General features: G+C 37.2%; 1 protein-coding gene across 1 annotated transcript; it reads right to left on the minus strand.

The window, feature by feature from the left end:
* Positions 1-7593: 7593 nt before the first annotated feature.
* LOC113278143 (calmodulin-binding receptor kinase CaMRLK-like) lies at positions 7594-12519 on the minus strand. The gene is made up of 2 exons (XM_026527064.1): positions 11020-12519; positions 7594-8320 (listed from the first exon to the last, which is right to left on the minus strand). Exons 1-2 carry the CDS (start codon positions 12422-12424, stop codon positions 7635-7637), a joined length of 2091 nt encoding a protein of 696 aa, XP_026382849.1. The 5' UTR covers positions 12425-12519; the 3' UTR covers positions 7594-7634.
* Between the last annotated feature and the right edge of the window lie 8167 nt (positions 12520-20686).

Here is a 20686-nt window from a genome sequence, read left to right on the forward strand (position 1 = left end):
CAAAAATTGATAATCCCCCATCCCCAACTCCTTTCAGACGCATAAGCCTATGCAATACCACCTACAAGATCATATCCAAACTAATAGCCCAAAAAATGAAGTCATATTTCAGCAAAATGATATCCCCATACCAATCTGCTTTCATCCACTCCATGAGATCTAAAAGAGGAAAGAAATGTGATAATGTTTGTATGAGTATCAAAATTAATATGGGTTTAATGATCAATGGTGTGGAAATATCTACATATACATATCCACAACTACTTTTGTTGTTCTCATCAATGAATCTCCTGACAAATTCTTCAAGCCTTCTAGGGGTTAAGACTAGGTGACCCTTTATATCCTTACCTTTTTCTCTTCTTCATGGAAGCTCTCTCTAGGACTCTCATCCAAGCTAGGGATATGGGTCTCACCACTGGTATCAGAATTTGCAAGAATGCTTCATCCATCAACCATCTCATATTTGTTGATGACTGCATGGTTTTCTACAAGGCCAACAAGATTGAAAGTCAAAACCTTATGGACATTCTACAAATATTTAGTGGTACTTATGGTCATCTCATAAATTTCAGCAAATCTGGTGTTTTTTTCAGCAACAATACCGACCCAAACCTTCTCTACTATCAGCAATAATATGGGAGTTCAATTTCTTCAGTTAAATGATAAGTACCTTGGCTCCCCTCTTTTCACCCATAGAAGCAAGATTACTTTTTCAAACCTGGATTTGATAAACTCAAACTGGTTAGTTGGTAGAATGGATCTCTCAATCATGCTGGTAGACATGTTCTCATCAACTCTATCACATCCACTACCTGCATTTATCAGATGAATTGTTTCAAACTCCTAAGAAAAACCTGTCAAGATCTTTATAAATTATAAAGAGATTCTTTCTGGAGAAAATGCTTGGACAACTCCAAAGACTACTATCCTAAAGCCTGGACTGCTGTGTGTAAATCCAAGGACATGGGAGGCTTAGGCTTCATGAACATGCAACACTTCAATAGTTCTACGATCACTAAAATTGGTTGGATACTGGAGAAAGACAAAACTCCCTATGGTACCAACTCATGGATGCTAAATATCTCCTTGGCAGAAATGTTCTCAACATGGATACTAAACCTAAAGATGGAGATTCTTGGATATGGATAGGCATTCTGGAAGACATCAACAACATCCAAGACCATAGATCTTGGAGAATTGGAAACACTAAGAAAATCAAAATTTGGGAAGATATTTGGATTCCGACAATATCCTCTCAAGTACTGTTATAGCATTGCTCGGTCAAACTCGCAAGAGTTGCTATCTCAAGCTTGTTTGTCAAATTTAGTTGATCAAAACTATGGTATTGATTTCTTGTCTACTTATAGCTATGTCTCGGGTTAGGATAGAATGTGTAGTTGAGCTTCAAACTTCACGGCGTTCATCGATTGAAGACGGAGATCTACTGAGGAGATCTTAGAGGAACTTCATCAACAAAAGGTATGTGGAGACTAAAACTTATCTATCACTCAGAAGTCTATTCTATCTCCTAATGAGACTATGTCGTATAACTATATAGACTTTTATCTTATACACATTTGATATTTCGAGACGAGTTTATCTCACTTATCTGTTTATCGAATTATGTTGTTAGATCATTTCTCGGTCGAACTCGCAAGTGTTGCTATCTCAAGCTTGTTTGTCAAGTTTAGTTGATCAAAATTATAGTCTTGATTTCTAGTCTACTTATAGCTATGTCTCGGATTAGAATAGAATGTGTAGTTGAGCTTTAGACTTCACGAAGTTCATCAATTGAAGATGAAGATCTACTGAGGAGAGATTGGAGAAACTTCATCAACAAAAGGTGTGTGGAGATTAAAACTTATCTACCACTCCGAAGTCTATTCTATTTCCTAATGAGACTAAATCATCTACTTCTCGAAATATATGTTGGAAGCTTTTTGTTTTAGATATGTTCATCATATTCTTGACAAGTTTAGTTGGAAACAATTTATTTGTTGGAAACTAAATAATAAGTCAAAAGATGATCATGTGGAAATTTCCTTGAAACATCTTATATGATTTGTGTGAGATAATCATTTGATGTCGACTTGGGATATTTCGGATTGATCATTCGATCACTTGAAAATTACTTGAAGATAATAATTTGTGTGAGACAACTATTGTCGTCTTCTAAGGATGTTTCAATAATTGAAATGGGAGTTTAGAACAAAAAACCTTTGTCTGGATATAACACAATATGTGTACCTAGTATGCAAACTGTTTTGGTGTGATTCAGGTCCGAAAACCTTGTTTGCATACCTAGTATGCGAAAGGTTTTAACTGTAAAGTCCGGGAACCTTGTTTGCATACTAGTATGCGACCCTTTCTACCTAATTTAGGTCCGGGACGGCTGTTTGCTTACCTGTTTGCAAACGGCTGGACAAGACCAAAGTCCGGAAGATATAGTTTGCTTACCTGTTTGCAAACTTAGTGGTTAAAGTTCTAAAATCGGTTAAGTATGATTTTCATACTCATGAAAAAATACATTTATTAATTAAGGAACGCGATCTTTGCAAACCGTGGCTTAATGTTCATGAATTGATTCTTACGAATCAATCCGATTTTGTTTCAATTGGTTCATATATATTTCTATAGGATATTGAACAATTTAACAAATCTATGTGAAACACAATTAGATTCATTTGATTATATTTCATGATTGATTGATCATCATAGTTGATCTAGATGTGTTAGATGAATGTGGTTAAGACAAAAGTGTTTATATGGCTAACTTCGGTTAACTGTTATTGAGCCAACTCAATATACATGTTTAGGTACATTTACCCATATCTAAATGAAGGTATATTTCATTTGTGTGTAACAAGTTAATACCATCTAACGGTGGAGAGATATTTCTTTGGTTTTAAGCAGACTTAGCTTGAATCTTAAATCAGGATTTCATCTAACGGTGAATATGGAATGCTTTGTTACTAAGATATATTAGCTTTGATGGAAAGAAATCCCTGATTTGAAAGACCATATGAGGGAGAACTCTAGCAACTGGAAAACCTAATCCCGACACTTTCCTGTGTCCTAGTTGCGACTAGAGTCGATTCTCCTTTAACCTAGGTTTTTCCAAAATTATAGGTTAACGACTTGAAGACTTCATTTGAGATTCGTGAAGTCCGATCCAACTATTTTCTCTGTAGTTGCGTAATCTGATCTTACTTGTTATACCATATTGAGTACTATCTTCTCTAAGATTTTCTCGAGATTCATCTCCGATAGGTAAGATATAAAAAGTAATCACAAAGCTCTTCATCTCATTCTTTGTGATATCGCAATAACTTCTTCTACTACCATATAATTAAGTTATTGTGAGGTGATTGATATTTCTAGGCTTCTCTTGGGGAGTATAAGACCGGATTATCAATGGGTTCCTGTTCACCTTGATTTATCAAAAGACGGAACAAAAAATTCATAGGTACTTCTGTGGGAGACAGATTTATCTATCAGAATAGACTTATTTGTAAGAGACAGATTTGTTTATAAGTGTTCGAATTTGGGTCATAACAACTCTTAGTTGTGGGTGAGATCATCTAAGGGAATCAAGTTCCCAGAATCCGGCGTGGTTCTAGAGGCGTAAGGAACGCAACTGTATCTTAATCGGTGTGAGATTTGGTTAGGGCTCAACTACATTCTAGTCCGAAGTTAACTTGTAGTCGGCTAGTGTCTATAGTGGATTAATACAGTGTGGTGTTCAAATATGGACTAGGTCCCGGGGGTTTTCTGCATTTGTGGTTTCCTCGTTAACAAAACTTTTGGTGTCTGTGTTATTTCTTTAACGCATTATATTTGTTTATATAATTGAAATATCACAGGTTGTGCGCAGTTCAATCAATTGGTAACTCCGACCTTGATTGTTGGATAGGAATTCATTGGAACTTGGGCATTGGTCTTTGGTACCGTTCAAGCTATTTCTCATATCAATCGGGCTCACAGATTTCTATCTGTTCGATTGCAGATTCTATTGAGAAAAAAAAGATATAACTCTTTGATATCTTTCTTGGTTGAGCTCGCTTTATAAGCTGGTGCTCTCGGAATAATATTGAATTTAGTCCATATAGATTACCGAACGAGTTATTGATGTGGTTTTTTATACCCCCTCCTTTTCAAGTACCTAAGACTGCTCATTGCCCAATTGATCTAATTATGATTGAGCATCTTCTTCTACATAATGCGGACTGAAATGTTGCTCTGATCAATACTTGGTTTAACGCTGCTACTGTTCAAGATATTCTTGACATTGCTCTTCACCCAAGAGAAGAGGATCAAATCCTGTGGGATCTCACTAAATCTAGGGATTTCACAGTCAAGTCTCCATACAAAGTCTATAGAAATGATGTCCAGACCAGCAACTGGAAAGCTTTGTGGAACATGGACATTGCACCCATATTTCAGATTTTCTTATGAAAATGTTCCCATAGAATTTTTCCCACTAATGCTAAAACTGCTAGCATCGTTTACTACATTGATCCTATCTGCAAGTTATGCAATAGTGGGGAGGAAACTATGAAACACATGTTACTAAATTTCCATGTTGCTACCTCTATCTGGCACTTGTTGCCTGGACCATTCCATGGAAAGTTTGATTGCAACACAAACTTTGTGTACTGGTTAAACTCTTAGTTCATTACTGGATCAACTAGCTCCTACCAGCAACACTTATGCAGCTGCCTGCTAGTACATCTGGAAAGCTAGGTGTGATTACATTTTCAATCACCCTCAACCAAATGCCAGACACACTACCTTCAGTATCCAACATAAGATGTGCAACAATAATAGAGTTTATAACATACAAGACCATATCCTTAATTCTACATATCAAAATGAGGACAATGATACTTAAGGATGATACTTTCAATTACTCTCTTGACACTGTCCAAAAAGGGGCCTTTGACGTAGTTATCAATATTTGCATCTTACAGGACCCTATATCCATGGTTTATTTCACTGCTCTTACTGCTTTAGATTTTGTAGGAAACACCATTGGGACTATAGAATATTCAGTTGACAATGGACAATGGGGAACAACAGAAGGAGAAGACCTATCTTTTGAGTGGGTCAAGGGATCGCAGCACACAAACGTTGAAATTCAGGCTGAATCCATGGAAACTTTAGTTCGTTTCACAATGCTTTACCATAATGCAGTCCAAAGAAGATTCCATCTCAGTTACCATGAAAGAAATAGAAGAGGAGACAATGCTGACAATAATCAGAGCATTCATATCATTTCCTTTGTTTTAGTTAGGCTTAAAATTATCCATAGACTCCAAAATTTGGATTCGTTTAAATTAGCTATGAATTGTAATAACTCTATCCATAGAAATGATGGCGCCTCATTGGCCACTAGCTTCGGTATGTTCTCCTCTTAGAATTTGTTTTAGGCCTAAGTTTTTTTATAAAAGGAAAAAAGTCTTTCCTTGCTAACTCGGCTGTACACAAATACCCAACTCGTAAATATTCAACCATTTCATTCACCGAGTCATCACTACTCAGTGTCAACAAACTCTTATTTAACCCTTGTATTCATTCTCTTTCTTTAACCAATCCCCTAACCCATTTCACCATCTCTTTACAAACAATATTTCCCGTTAAAAGTTTCATCAAGATTACACCGAAACAGTAAACGTCGTCTTCGGTTTTCACCGTTCTTTCTTCCTCTCTTCCCTTGTGATGCCGAAATCGGAAATTCGAGGTTCGAAATCATCCGAGAGTAACACATTTGAAGATTTTAGATTGCCATGGATTACTGTCTTGGAACCACCGTGGGTAGGCTAATCCACGGGCTAATCCAACGGCGATCCGCCAACCCATCTTTATATCATTGACTGAGAAAGTCGCATTCAAGGAGGAACTTCCCTTATTTGGATATATGTTTCCATGTATCTTTCTGCGGTGATGCCAAATTACAATTTCACCTTTACCCGGTGACGCTAAATTTCGGCATATCCGATTAGGACTTCTCTTATCCCTGGGTAGCCGATCACTGATCTCTTCACGTGGCAATAATTGATCAACAATGTTTTTCTTAGTCTTTTTGTTCTTTTCGGACACTTCTTCGGCACCTTCTACTGAGTGTGGTTCCTCAATGTCTCCCTCATCAACTGTGTCATCAAAATTATATAATTGTTGTTCCTCGATAACAACTTCTGTTCCACCATCATTAGACCGTGAAGGTTCTACGTCATTGGTAAATTAGAATGCTGTGCAATTGATTCCATGACAGAAATTTCTTCCTCATTTGAAACAATTTCATCAATCGGATTTGTAGTTTTAGCATCAATTATTTCGGTTATAATCCCCTGCTCCTTCACTCTGTAACTGGAATCAAATGTTTGATTTTTGTTAATTTACTACTAAAAGGTAATTGGTAATGTTAAAAATTAACATAAAAAAGACAACAATTTAAATTGAAGGAGTGGCAGTTAGTTGGTTACTACTGTGCCAGTAGAGAAATTAGGAATCCAAACGATTTGGTCTCTTCAGATTCTGGTACTTTCAAGTTGAAAGCACAAAAAACACATAACATAAGCTTCATATCCCTTTTTTAATACACGGAAATATTTTATCATTGTAGAACAAATCATGGTCGAAACACAGTCGCGGCCAATGCCCTAAATCAATGAAGACAATTTTTGTCAAACATTTTGGATGAATCAATGGCTTAGGAGTTGGGATGCGCAACTTCTAAATATTCATGATATTTGTTTTACCTTTGTTGACTATTCAAATTAAAGGGGTCGGTCATAATATCAATCTAAGTGGCCGAACTAAACATTAGAATAATATTTAAAACATAGACGAGTTTCATGTTCGATATTGTTGTTTGATAAATAGGCGAACAACCTGCAACAATCCATGGCCGCCATTAACCAAATTCTAAAGAAATTTTACAAAATTACTCAAGCCAAAACAAAAATTAGAAAAACCATGCAAAATCACATGGGATTTTGTATTGGTCCCTTTTCTCTACTCGTCAAAAAAGGTGTTTCTCTCAACTTTTATTTTTGTACCGGCTACAAAACCAGAATAAAGTAGTACTTGGGCAGTCAATTTGGTTCGTTTTTTGCATCGTTTAGTAACAAATAGATGGATGGTTCGGGTTATCTTCAATCGACAAACTTCTTCGAGATTAAAGGAAAGTCTACAAAACCTTCTGACAGTGGAAAGTTTCGAGTGTCGGGATGCTGTAAATGTTAATCAAATCTAATATACCTATTCCGGGATAAAGGATACAAATATAATATGAACAATTCAAAAGTAAAATCAACATTTGGCTTTTCAGTTGAGACGTCCCTTGGCATAGATTTTGGGTGGAATTTCTGGAGTACAATTTGAAATCAGGTTCTGGCACATAATTTGGATTACTTCGGAAGTTCAGCTTAGTTTAGTATATTCTGGCCATCGATCTCTCCTTTTCAGGGCCTGGCGTACCGTTTGAAGCCAAAGCAGGAAATCATTCAATTGCACACTCTTTTGAGGTTAGAAAGACAAAATCAAGATTTAACGAACAAGTTGAGAGAAATTTTATTGTACAAACTAACTTAATGGATAAAATGACAAATATATTGATTAATTAAAAGTCAAAATCAATGACCAATCAAGTCAACTACAGTACTACTAGAAGCAGAAGCCCTATACAAATCTTTCAAAAGACCCACAACTTGTTGCATTGTAGGTCTTTTCTTGCTCAACTCGGCTGTACACAAATACCCAACTCGTAAACACTCGACCATTTCACTCACCGAGTCATCATCACTACTCAGCATCAACAAACTCTTGTCTAATCCTTGTATTCCTTCCTTTTCTCTAACCAGTCCCCTAACCCATTTCACCATCTCTTTACACACAATTTTCCCGGTTAACAGTTCCATCAAGATCACACCGAAACAGTAAACGTCGTCTTCGGCTGTCACCGTTATTTCTTCTTCTCCTTCTCTTGTGATGCCGAAATCGGCAATTCGGGGTTCGAAATCGTCCGAGAGTAACACATTTGAGGACTTTAGATTGCCATGGATTACTGTCCTGGAACCGCCGTGGTGCAGGTATGCTAGTCCGCGGGCTATACCAATGGCGATCCGGTGTCTAATCCGCCAACCCATCTTGATATCATTGGCTGAGAAAATCGCATTTGAGGAGGAGCTTCCCTCATTTGGATGTTGCCATGAATCATTCCTCCAGTCTTCCACATTGGACTGCCCTGTTGGAAGTTCATGTAGCCACCTATGCAAGTCCCCATTTGGCATGAACTCATATATCAGCAATTTCTCCTTTCCTACAAAACAAAAAAATATACATAAAACGACACTTAAATCGTCAACCACAGTTGACCATGGATTTGCAACTTGCAAGCCCAAAATTGAGTTATCAAACGGAAAATTAAAGCATTTTGGAACAATCTAATGTGGCAATGGAAATTACTGAAATATGGGGGCTCTCCTGGATGTAAGCTTCAACATTCAAATGATGGTAGCTGTCAAATAACTGTTATTTAGCAAATGAAATAGGAAAACTTGTAGAAATACCCAACAAAGCTGCTACAGGGATTACCAAATTCCACGAGGGATTAACAAGAAAATGACGTGAAATTCTACGAGGGATTAGCAAGAAATTAAACGTTGTCTTATAACCGCCGTGAAATTTAGTAACCCCGATAGCAGCCATGATCGAATCCACAAGTTTTCCTACTTGAATAGCATATGCAAGTGCTGGAAGAACTATCAAGTGGAGTGGTGTATACGAAGTGTAAGAATTAACAGTTGGTTGTGACAATAAAAACGTAATAATGAGGGTTTCACGTGTGAAGTCATAAAAATCCCTGGCATACATCACATCCGCCATTACTAGATATGCTGCTACAGGGATTACCAAATTCCACGAGGGATTAACAAGAAAATGACGTGAAATTCTACGAGGGATTAGCAAGAAATTAAACGTTGTCTTATAACCGCCGTGAAATTTAGTAACCCCGATAGCAACCATGATCGAATCCACAAGTTTTCCTACTTGAATAGCATATGCAAGTGCTGGAAGAACTATCAAGTGGAGTGGTGTATACGAAGTGTAAGAATTAACAGTTGGTTGTGACAATAAAAACGTAATAATGAGGGTTTCACGTGTGAAGTCATAAAAATCCCTGGCATACATCACATCCGCCATTACTAGATATGCTGAGCTGAATTTAAGTTCTGTAGTACTACAGACATACATTTGGCAGTGCATTCACACGCTGTCAGTTTCGTTGACAAATTTCAGTTCTCATCAGAAAATTTAATGAATTGAAAAATCAAAATTTTGACTTACTCACCTGCAAGACAGTAACCGGAAAGAGGAAGGATGTTGGGATGTTTCAATCTGTCTTTTACTCCACACTTTTTCAATCATTTAACAAAAAATAAATAATGGAATTTAGCCTATAAATTACTTCTTCTGTTCTTCTTTTTTTCTCTACCAATTTTCATCGCTCTCCTTCTTTCACTCTCCCCAGTTCCCATATCAGTTTCACCACCACCACTAAAGTCACCACCATAAAAAATGGAGAACTATAATTGAATCGATTAAAGTTCAACGGGAATATTACGACGAATACGAAGGCTATTTAAAGCAGCAGGGAGGGAGGCAACAACCAGTTCGAACAATGAAATTTCACGATGATTCGAACAACGAAGATACTATCATATTATTCATCCCATGGTTCATGCTGGTAGGAAATCATGGATAACGGATATAGTCATCACGTTTTCAATTCGTATCGGAGTTCTTTGGAAAGATTTCCATTAGAAACCATGGATAAAGTTAAAACTCAAACCAGGGTAAAGGGATTTCCTACCAGCATAAACCATGGGATGAAGAATCTGATAGTATCCGTCGTTCGAATCATCGTGAAATTTCATTGTTCGAACTGGTTGTTGCCTCCCTCCCTGCTGCTTTAAATAGCCTTCGTATTCGTCGTAACATTCTCGTTGAACTTTAGTCGATTCAATTATAGTTCTCCATTTTTTATGGTGGTGACTTTAGTGGTGGTGGTGAACCTGATATGGGGACTGGGGAGAGTGAAAGAAGGAGAGCGATGAAAATTGGTAGAGAAAAAAAAGAAGAACATAAGAAGTAATTTATAGGCTAAATTCCATTATTTACTTTTTTTTATATGATTGAAAAAGTGTGGAGTAAATGTCGACATAGTGTTTAAGACATAGAAAACGAGAGCAGTGATGACTAAGATGTAAATGCAGATAAAATAAGATTTTATAACCTGGGTGTGTTCCAGAGCTTTAAGTTTTAACCAGGGTAAGGTTGACAAATTTCAGTTCTCATCAGAAAATTTAATGAATTGAAAAATCAAAATTGAGTTATCAACCGGAAAATTAAAGCATTTTGGAACAATCTAATGTGGCAATGGAAATTACTGAAATATGGGGGCTCTCCTAGATGTAAGCTTCAACAATCAAATGATGGTAGCTGTCAAATAACTGTTATTTAGCAAATAAAATAGGAAAACTTGTAGAAATATCCAACAAAGCTGCTATAGGGATTACCAAATTTCACGAGGAATTAGCAAGAAAATGACGTGAAATTCCACGAGGGATTAGCAAGAAATTAAACGTTGTCTTATAACCGTCGTGAAATTTAATAACCCCGATAACAGCTATGATCGAATCCACAAGTTTTCCTACTTGAATAGCATATGCAAGTGCTGGAAGAACTATCAAGTGGAGTGGTGTATACGAAGTGTAAGAATTAACAGTTGGTTGTGACAATAAAAACGTAATAATGAGGGTTTCACGTGTGAAGTCATAAAAATCCCTGGCATACATCACATCCGCCATTACTAGATATGCTGAGCTGAATTTAAGTTCTGTAGTACTACAGACATACATTTGGCAGTGCATTCACACGCTGTCAGTTTCGTTGACAAATTTCAGTTCTCATCAGAAAATTTAATGAATTGAAAAATCAAAATTTTGACTCACTCACCTGCAATACAGTAACCGGAAAGAGGAAGGATGTTGGGATGTTTCAATCTGGATAGATCAACAAACATGGCAGCAGCTTCATCATGTTTCAGATTCTGAACTTTCTCTAGAACTCTAATGGCTACGTGAATGTCTCCAGGTAAAACAGCGGTGTAAACCGGACCATTTTGACCACCTTCAGCTACAAGTGATTCTTTACCGAAATATGATGTAGCAGCGATTAAATCGATGAAACTTAGATTCATTAATGGCTTCTCGAACATTATTACAGGTACTGAAGATGGTTCTTTGATATCAGCCACCCATGTTCTTGACTCTGTTTCAAATGAAAATGGTCCTGATGATTTATCGAGTTTCGCTGTGTTTGGATGAATCGGTTTTGATATTGCCCATTTCTTTCTCTTCTCTGTTCTCCTCTTTCTCAATACTAGACAAATAACCAGGGATGTAATGGCAATCAAAATCACACTTCCTGCTGCTGCAATCACAATGCTGAGAATCAAAACTCTGTTTTTCGATTTGGGTTTGTGTAAATTCTGGTTTGCAACAGTGGGTTTTTGTTTTTCTTTTGATTTTCTTGACGGAATTGGAGATTTTTTTGAAGTACTGATAATTTTCCCTGCTTGAATAAACGAAGATTTACCGAATTTTGTCGTATAAGGATTTGAATGAATAGTGAAATGATTGAACGAGATATTCAAAAACTTGAGATTCGTAAGTGGAGGGAAATCAGAAGGAAACGAACCATTCATTTTGTTAACCGAGACATCTAATGATTTCAGAGAATGAATCCCAGAAATCGAATATTTTGGGTTTTCAGAGACATTACAGTTTGAGAGATTAAGATATTCAAGTTTATTCAAACTCTGAAACCCAGAAGGAAAAAACCTCAAATCGTTATTCGAAACATCAAGACTCTTCAGCTCTGTAAAACCAAACAATCGAAACGAATTCGTAAACCTGTTATTCGAGAGATTCAACACTTGAATCGATGAAGAAGATGAACTGATTTCTGATTCAAACCCAATGTTCCCACCAAACCGATTCATAGAGAGATTAACATGAACCAGAGATGGAATCAACCAAAACCCACCAGGAACAGAGCCTTTTAACGAGTTATTAGAAAGATCAATGGATGTTAACTGAGTTAACTTACTGAGAAAACCCCATGAAACGATTCCGCTCAGATTACTTGAAGGAAGATTTATTTCCGTCACTGGTGGATTTTTACACTTCTTATCAGTGGATTTAAACACTGAAGATGGTTGGAATCCAGAAACAGAGCTAAAAGCTTTCAAAACCAACTCTTGGTCTTTACTATTACACACACTAGTACTAGCAGATTCTGCGACAGCTAAAACAGAGAGGAGAAAAATGAAGAAGAAAATCTTGCAGAGGAAATCCATTTCTGAAAAACTTCACTTAATTCAACAGAGGGTTTTCATCGTCTTCTCCATGAATAATCTTTTGAGTGCTGTGAGAGTGTGGAGAAAACAGAGGGAATTTAATTTGAAGTCTACAATAAAGGAAGTGGTTGCAACAAATACACCAAAATAAATACCGGGTTCACTCTTCAACTGGGTTACTGCCACGTGTTGTTATAAAATAATCTGACGGCTGACAATCTTTTTGTTCATTTCATGGGGTTTAGGATATAAAAAGAGATTAAAAATATAATCTTCTTTTTGGGTTAAAGAGAAGAGGATTAGGTGGTTATTCTTTTGAATTAATCAGGGTTTTGATAAGAGTTAAAAACAAAAGAAGAATAGAAACGAATCCAATTGTGTTTGGTTTTTGTGTGTTGGTTTATGAGAAATGAAAATATTATAGGGCAACTTTTTCAACGCTACTAACGGGGTACCATTTTGTTTGGGGTGTACCAATCCAAAGACAATTGCTATTTTGTTCTATATGAAAATTGGTGCACCCCAAATAAAATGGTACCCCTATTAGCAACCTTGAATTTTTTGACTCGTGGAGTAGCAAATGAAAGTGGATTGGATTTTGGATTTGTTAATGGGTTGTGTGTACTTACTTGACGTGTGAATGAGAAGCATAAACAAGGAATTCTTATGGATAGAAGAGTAAAGTAATTCAAAGTGAGAATGGAAAATATTCTTATGTTAGTTGATGACAGCATAAAGACCGGAAGAGGAAGACTTGTTTATGGGAAAACTGATGTCAAGATCTTAATTTCCCCAAGTTATGTATATCTCATTGACTTAAGAGAATGTTTTATGACCAAAGCAGTTGAGAAATATGCCTAAAACACCAAACAAGCAGGAGGAGGAGCTGTCGAGTAGCAAATCTGACGGTTTAAAAAGTCATTGTGATTATTAGAGGTGTAAAACGTGCCGGCCCAGCACAGCCCGGCACACGAAATCGCGTGCTTCACGTGCCATGTGACGTGCTGGGCTGTGCCAACGATTTAAACGTGATGTGTTTTACTAGTCAAAAGCTAGGCACAACACAACCCACGGACACAACACGTAACGTGCTGTGCCGTGCTGACACACGTGCTATAAACAATTTGAGATCACTTAACGGTATATATTAAGTCGGACATTATCACGATATCTACATATAATTTTAAATTATTTCAGAATTTATTTCAAGTAAAATTAACAAGTTTATTCAATAAAAAGAAATATTGAACCAAATATAAAATCGGATCATTGTCATGTGAATTAATGTTCTAGTCAAGTATATATAGGTAACGGCATTATAACAACGATATTGAGATATATTTTCCAAATATTTAGGCATTACATGTGTTGTTATAAAAATAAGCTAGCATAAAATGTCAAAAACTAGCTAGAATACTGACTTTTTTGTGAAATATACACAAAATGTGATGTATTATATCTTATTATATTATGTATTTGTGTATGCTATGACGTGCTTTCTTAACGTGTTGTGCTGGGCCACGTGCTTATCCGTGCCGCGTACTGTGCTATTGTGTTGATTACACTAACCCAGCACAATCCACAAAACTAACGTGTTGTGCCTTGCTGGGCTAAATCACGTACTGGACTGAGCTGGGCTCCGATTTTAGCATGGTGCGATGTGCTCGTGTTGTCACAACCCAATTTACATCTCTAGTGATTACCCTTATCTAATTTTTACTCGAAATTGTTTTCCCCACGAAAATAAATCATGATTTTCTCTTATCAACATTTCATAATGAGAATCTTAATATAAACCACATGTTTGGAAGTGGTGTTTACTTTAATCATATGATTAGATAAAAGAAAGTAATGAGAGGTGCATAATTATTAGTCAGAGGGGAAGACAGGACCAAACTCACCACCTCTTTACCCAGCAAATCCCACATGTGGTCTTCCCTACGTGGTCATAAATCAGATTAAAAGCAGCTATATATATTCGGGATTGAGTATACTTTACTTTCCCTGAGTACTAAAGTGTGTTGCATTGGTCCTGCCCTCCAAAGCATTTTGCATCGGCCCATCATTAACTCATAATTATAGTAGTTTAATAAAGCCAAAGTACCAAAGCTAAAGCTGTCTCAGTAAAAAGCTTTTGATCCCCAGCCCATTTCCAGTTGTTCTGCCAAGGGACAACATGAGCTAGTCCAGCAGACCAGGAGCATGATTCTCATATTTGGAATCCGTGGATTGAACTAGTCTAGCAGGCCACGAGCATGACTCTCAATGGCAATCATAAGTCGAAACACGGATTTAGACGTAACTCGACGTGCACGATTAGATTCTATTTGTAAGCAATAAGCCAAAGAGTGCACCAAGCTGACGGCAACCGGGGAAGTGACTTCATTTATGGAACTCTTTAACTCGTTGATAGATTTGATTGTGGCCACGCATAGGGTATCCCATCCCATGTGGTCATATCACCTACCCCACGGCATCACATGACCAAAGAAGCACCTACTCCTCCGAGTCCAAATTAACAATCCACGCTGCATGCTTAGAGCGTCCACAGTGGTGCGACTAAAACCAAAGATCAAATACCATAAAAATGATCAAAATTTTGGTTTAGTCGGCGATGTGACGCTAGGGTGAAAGATCAAATTTGGTTGAGCGTAAATTTAATCATCGCATGAAAACGGACGGACATTTAAATTACGTTTGATTACAGGGGCGGATATTTATATTACGTTTGGGACGGGCGGATGTTAAATTAACGCCTCACGACATGCGTAATTATAAATTACGTTCCATATGAGACGGGTTTTTAATCTCCGCCTGATTAACCGGCGTAAACTCAAAGCTACGCCCGATGGAACGTACGTCAAAATTCCGCCCGTAAGAGGCGTAAATATAAATCACGTTTAGATGTGAGTATAATAAATCTCCGCCTGTTGGTTTTGACGGGCGTATAATATGTTTCCGCCTGTCGGTTGGTGGACAGAACCAAATCCGCTTGCTATGGTTTTCTCGTAGAGTGTCCTATTAACAAGAAGCTGCAATAGGAGATTTCTAGTAATACGTTAATGAATTATAAAGCTTCGGCAATGAGAGAGAAAGACTCAAGTTCAATCTCTAGGATGTGAGTTACACTAGTTTCCACATTGAGGCTGGATAACTCACTTGATATCGATCCCATGTTTGTTTGTAACCCAGTACTACACGTGACACATATAGCACAAGGGCACTGCGGGCAATGGCATCTAGCAAGAATGCTGATCTGCATAAATATCATCGTATGTTTGTTTACGTTTGGGACGGGCGGAATTTTGTTCTACGCATGGAAGGGGCGTAAAATTATTTTACGCCTGAGTCAGGCGTGCTTTAAGACTCCGCCTGTTGAGAAGCGGATTATAGGTTTACGCCCGGTGAAGCGTAAATTTTAGTTACGCCCGTCTCAAACGTAAACTTGTATTCCGCCCCAGCAACGAACGGATAAATAATTTACGCCCGTTAACAAACGTACTTCTTGTTTACGCCCAGAAACAAGCGGACTTTAAATTTCCGCCCGACTATATTAGGATTTGGTATTTGATCGCGACCAAATATGGTCTGGGATTTGATCTTTGGATGGGATTTGATCTTTACTCCGTCCCACTGCGTTACGATTTCATCCGAAATTTTTGGTTATACTCGCCCATTGTGGATGCTCTTACAAATACAAAATTCCACCCTTGGAAAACAAACAAACAAACAAACTTGTGCACTAAATTCCTAGACTGCGTTAATAAACGCTACTTGCCCACCTTTTTATTCCAAGAACAAAATACAAAATGACATTTTGTCAAATTTCAACAATTATAGCTGACCAAAAAATTTAATATAATTAATGAAGCGAGAAATAAAATCCGGCAATTCTGTGCATAATTTAAATTTCTATTTGATTGGTTAAATAGTTAACAGATAATTTTTCAAATATGTGTGCTAAAAATTTCATTCCAAATTGTGCAACTTTCACTATGAGATTGAAATGTCACGAGGAAATGTGCATAAAATTGTACTCAAATAAGCCCTTGCAACGCCCGTAAAAATGTGCATATACTGGCAACTTTGATTTTATTTTATTTTTCTGTCGGAGGCCATCACTGCTTTGATTAAAAAGTTGGTTCCATTAGTAAATGTCTCTAAAGCTTAAGTTTGTGATTATCAGTTAGTAGCTTTTGTTTAACATCATACATACACTTTGTCAAGGAGATCTTTTGCCTTAAAAATTAGGCTGCACAAACCAAAGAGATTACGGATCCAAGCAACTAGCCAAAAAATACAAAAAGAAAAAGAGAAAAGAAAAAGGAAAAGAAAAGCTGGAAATAATCCTGCATGTCTGGTTATCCACGGTTTTGTTTTAATTTTACATCTCGCTGCCCACAGTCTGTTCTTCTGAGTCCTGCCTGCCTTATTGCAGCGGCGTAATGGAGGCAGGTAGAGGTAGGATTGTTACCCTGTTAATCCATAGCACTTATTATTACAAGAGGTTGTAAAATAATAACTAAGCTACTAACTCTAGTAAATAAGAGAATTTACTTCTAAAAAGTAAAGTTACTGATTAAAAACTTTTTACCACAATTTATAAAAGTCTTCTCAAATTATTGCAGAAATAGTCAATTGAAATGCAGTCAATGATTTATGAAAGTGGGAAAAACCACAATTTCCAAAGTTTATTAGCATTCAAGATATAGACCCACAATTTCCACAATTTCCAAAGTTTATTAGAAGGAAAAACAAGGTTTCTCAACAGGGGTATTGACGAGATTCCTGACCCGAGTCATGTTTTCACTCCCCATATAAACCGCTGATTCATACTGACCTTACTACAAGCTATACTGAGTACTCAGCAACCAGGATTATCCATCACCATAACCCAATTTGACACACGTCTGGCACGACAAAAATGACAAGTTCTTAACTTACTACTACATATATAGACCTGGATTCCTAATGATGTTCGTCTAGTTCTACAGATAGCTTACGCTGCCTACCTCCACAACTGCTTCATGTTTTGTTACTTATAACCTTCAAAGAGAGTATTAACCAGTCTTCAACCTTCCCATACTATCACATAATCTGGTTTCCAGCCGAACTTTCTGCTTCCACTGAACTACATCATTTTACGCTGGTCCCTTTAAAATCCATAATTCCTTTATTTCCCTGTACAGGAGTTTACAGTTTGTACTGAAAGATCCATCAAAAATTAAAGAATCGGAAAAGTTTAAATCCAGATCACATACTAAAAGTGACTGGCACCGTCAACCATAGGACGTTTCTCCACACTAGGGATGGGATATTTCTCCCTACCACTATCCTATCTTGCTGATCTTTGTTTTCAAATTTTGCATAATGAGAATGAGGTTCATAGGGTATGGTATTACGTACAAAGATAACACTTTCTTTATACTTCCATATGAACCAAATAACCATAACTATAAGAGACCACAAGGCTGTAAGAGTGCAGGGCAAAAGGCACAAACAAGCAAAAACATATTTTTACTAAATTTACCCCGGTAGTGTTGAGTAACAGTAATTCATGGTAACAGATGTTTATAAATAAGCAAGTAAGCTAGTACACCAACAAACAAATAGCAAAATAAATCAAAGAGGCACCATTTTCTAGAAACAATATCCCAATCATATTAATGTTAATATCAAACTTCTCAGGCAAGCATAGCATGGAAACAATACCCAATCATATTAATGTTAATATCAAACTTAAGTTTCAAAATTCTCTTATCTATACTCAGATGAATAAGGTTTAATCCCCCTCTCAAACGGCAATGCCAAAACCACATTCAGGAAAAATATATGTGACACTTGGTTTGTACATACACTCGCGCATACATGTTCAAACTAATACAGGATACTTAGAAATGAAAAGAGACCTAACTTAAGTTGATAAAGAAAATTATATATCAGGCTTGGTTTCAACATTTGGTCGCACAAGAAAATTCCAAACACTAAAAAAGCAAAGTGCGTAGAAATTACCCGAAATGTCGTTGTATCACCACCATGCACCTAAACTCAGATTGGTGTTCTTGGATAACCCACTGCTACATATAACAAATCATCTCCCTCAATGATTTCTGCTTCCCTTTTTTAGCCAAAAACATAAAAGAGATTGACACCATCCCTTTCTACCATATCTCTCCCTTACTTTCTTGGGTAATAAATTCCAGATCCACATCAGACATTATTATCTGTCTCTTCTTGTTTTACTTCGTTGTACCTTTTTCGTTATTGCCCAACATAAGTACCAGAGTTAAGTGCTACTAAGGTCTCAATATAAGCCTTTACAAGAGCATCGTCTGGGAAGTCATGTATCTTCAGGTCTCTAGCTCTTTCAAGATTAGGGTCATATGACCGCAAACCATTCCCTCCGCCGTCAAATAGGATCTCACCATTCTGTAAAGTTTGAATTGGATGTCCAAAGTACATATGTGCAGTAATCTTCAAATGTTTACTCCACTTGTTATCGGTCATGATCCACAAATCAATCTGATCGTTCATACGAAGTAGGCAAAGTATCCATCCTCCTTTGAAATTTTGTTAGGTAATGGCACATGATGGAATGTCTCGTCAGAAATATCATAAGAAACAGCAACGTTAGATTTGAGTCCATTACGATGAGCAATAGCAATCCAGTGAAGAACACCATTAAGAAGCAAACCCTTATTTATACCATAAGAGAAATCATAAGGAATAAAACCAAGATTCTTCCATGAATTGAAGCTACTGAGTATACTCTAGCTTCAGAAATTTTATAATCAAAGTCAAAACATGCAATTCTTAATACCTTATAATCATCATTTTTGCAATCAAAACCAAACCCATGGGCAATAAGAAAAGGATTTGAGAGGGGTGAAGGGTCTGGTATATGTTTATATTCTCGGGTAGCCGGGTTCCAAATGCAAATGTCTTCAGAAATTGGTTTAATGCAAATCAATCTATTAGAAGAACCTAGAATTTGAGGCACACATTCTGAGGACATAAGTGGATAATCAATCTTAAGAGCATGACCTAAAAATGGTGATGATGTTGATGTTAAGACACTATTATCTATAGAATAGAGAAAAGGTTCTGCAGCTATATCACCAGCAGGGATATTATCCATGTCCCCGAAGTTGTGAACCAAGAGATTGAACTTATTCATGAGATTAGCATGGTTGAGATGATTGTTAATAAAATTAGGGTTTCGAAATAGATGATACCAATATTTGGAAACACACCTGAATCTTGAAATAGATTTGACAGGTAACCATTTGGATATGTTCTGTATGATTTCCTCTGGTAGGAAGCTTGACATTGTGGTTCTTCTAATCTTCTTCTTCCCTTTTCCTGTAACTGTGAGTTAGCGCGAGTGGTAGGGGGCTAAATTCTAAGTTCTTTATGAGCGAGCTGTTTTTTAAGATTAGCCACCCACACTAGCCAAAACGCACTTAGGCCGGTGTGTCATTTCTCTTAGCTATGGAAATGGGTTCCAGGGCCATCTCTTTAGGGTGTTAGGGCAGTTCCTATGTTAATGTTCAAATGACAAACGCTATGGGAACATGTGGATGGCCAAACAAGTGTTTTCATTATAGGAAACACTGGGTGGTTGATCATCAAGCGCCCATACTAAGGACAAATGCTGGCGTGTGTAGGATAAACGCGGCGCTGGAAGAAAAATCGCTGGCGTTCAAGGAAAAAACTCTAGCGTTGGTCATATCAACGCGGACGAGAGAAACAAAAACGCCAACGATCGATTTTCTCAACGTTATAGTTTCAAAACTATAAATTCCTCCACTAAATTCATTTTCAGTCACACCACTACTATTTCTTTCTTTTAAAACTATTCTAAATCAACAAAAAAAATTGATACAATATGAGCAGCATTTTACGAAATGCGGTCAATAGTGTAAAGAAGAGAAGAGATCGAAGAAATGAACCGGCACCGCGGCCTGCCACAGGTGTAGATTATTCTCAAAATCGGGAAGCAGAGTTTGCTTCGCCGAGTGTCGTTGCTGCCCAGCATTAGTCCAAGGTCATGTGTCGGGGCATCAAGATCGGTATGAGGATTATTTTAGAATGAGAGGTGGATTTTCAGACTTAAAGGTTGTTTATAAAGTTCCACCCCTCAATTCCAGGAAAGGGTTGACAGATATCTCAGGCGTGCGCTTTATAGTGTGAAGCCTCGAAGACACAAAAACAGAATTACGAAAACAATGGTAGAAATGTGGTGGCCGACGACGGACACAT

This window comes from Papaver somniferum, chromosome 1 (genome assembly GCF_003573695.1).
Source record: "Papaver somniferum cultivar HN1 chromosome 1, ASM357369v1, whole genome shotgun sequence".
NCBI classification, from domain to species: Eukaryota; Viridiplantae; Streptophyta; class Magnoliopsida; order Ranunculales; family Papaveraceae; genus Papaver; species Papaver somniferum.

Excerpts from the sequence above, each read along its gene's own strand:
- LOC113278143 (XM_026527064.1), bottom strand. The coding sequence starts at position 12,424 with ATGGATTTCCTCTGCAAGATTTTCTTCTTCATTTTTCTCCTCTCTGTT. Across the intron at positions 8,321-11,019 it reads TTCCGGTTACTGTATTGCAG|GAAAGGAGAAATTGCTGATA; the intron begins GTGAGTGAGTCA and ends TTTGTTTTGTAG.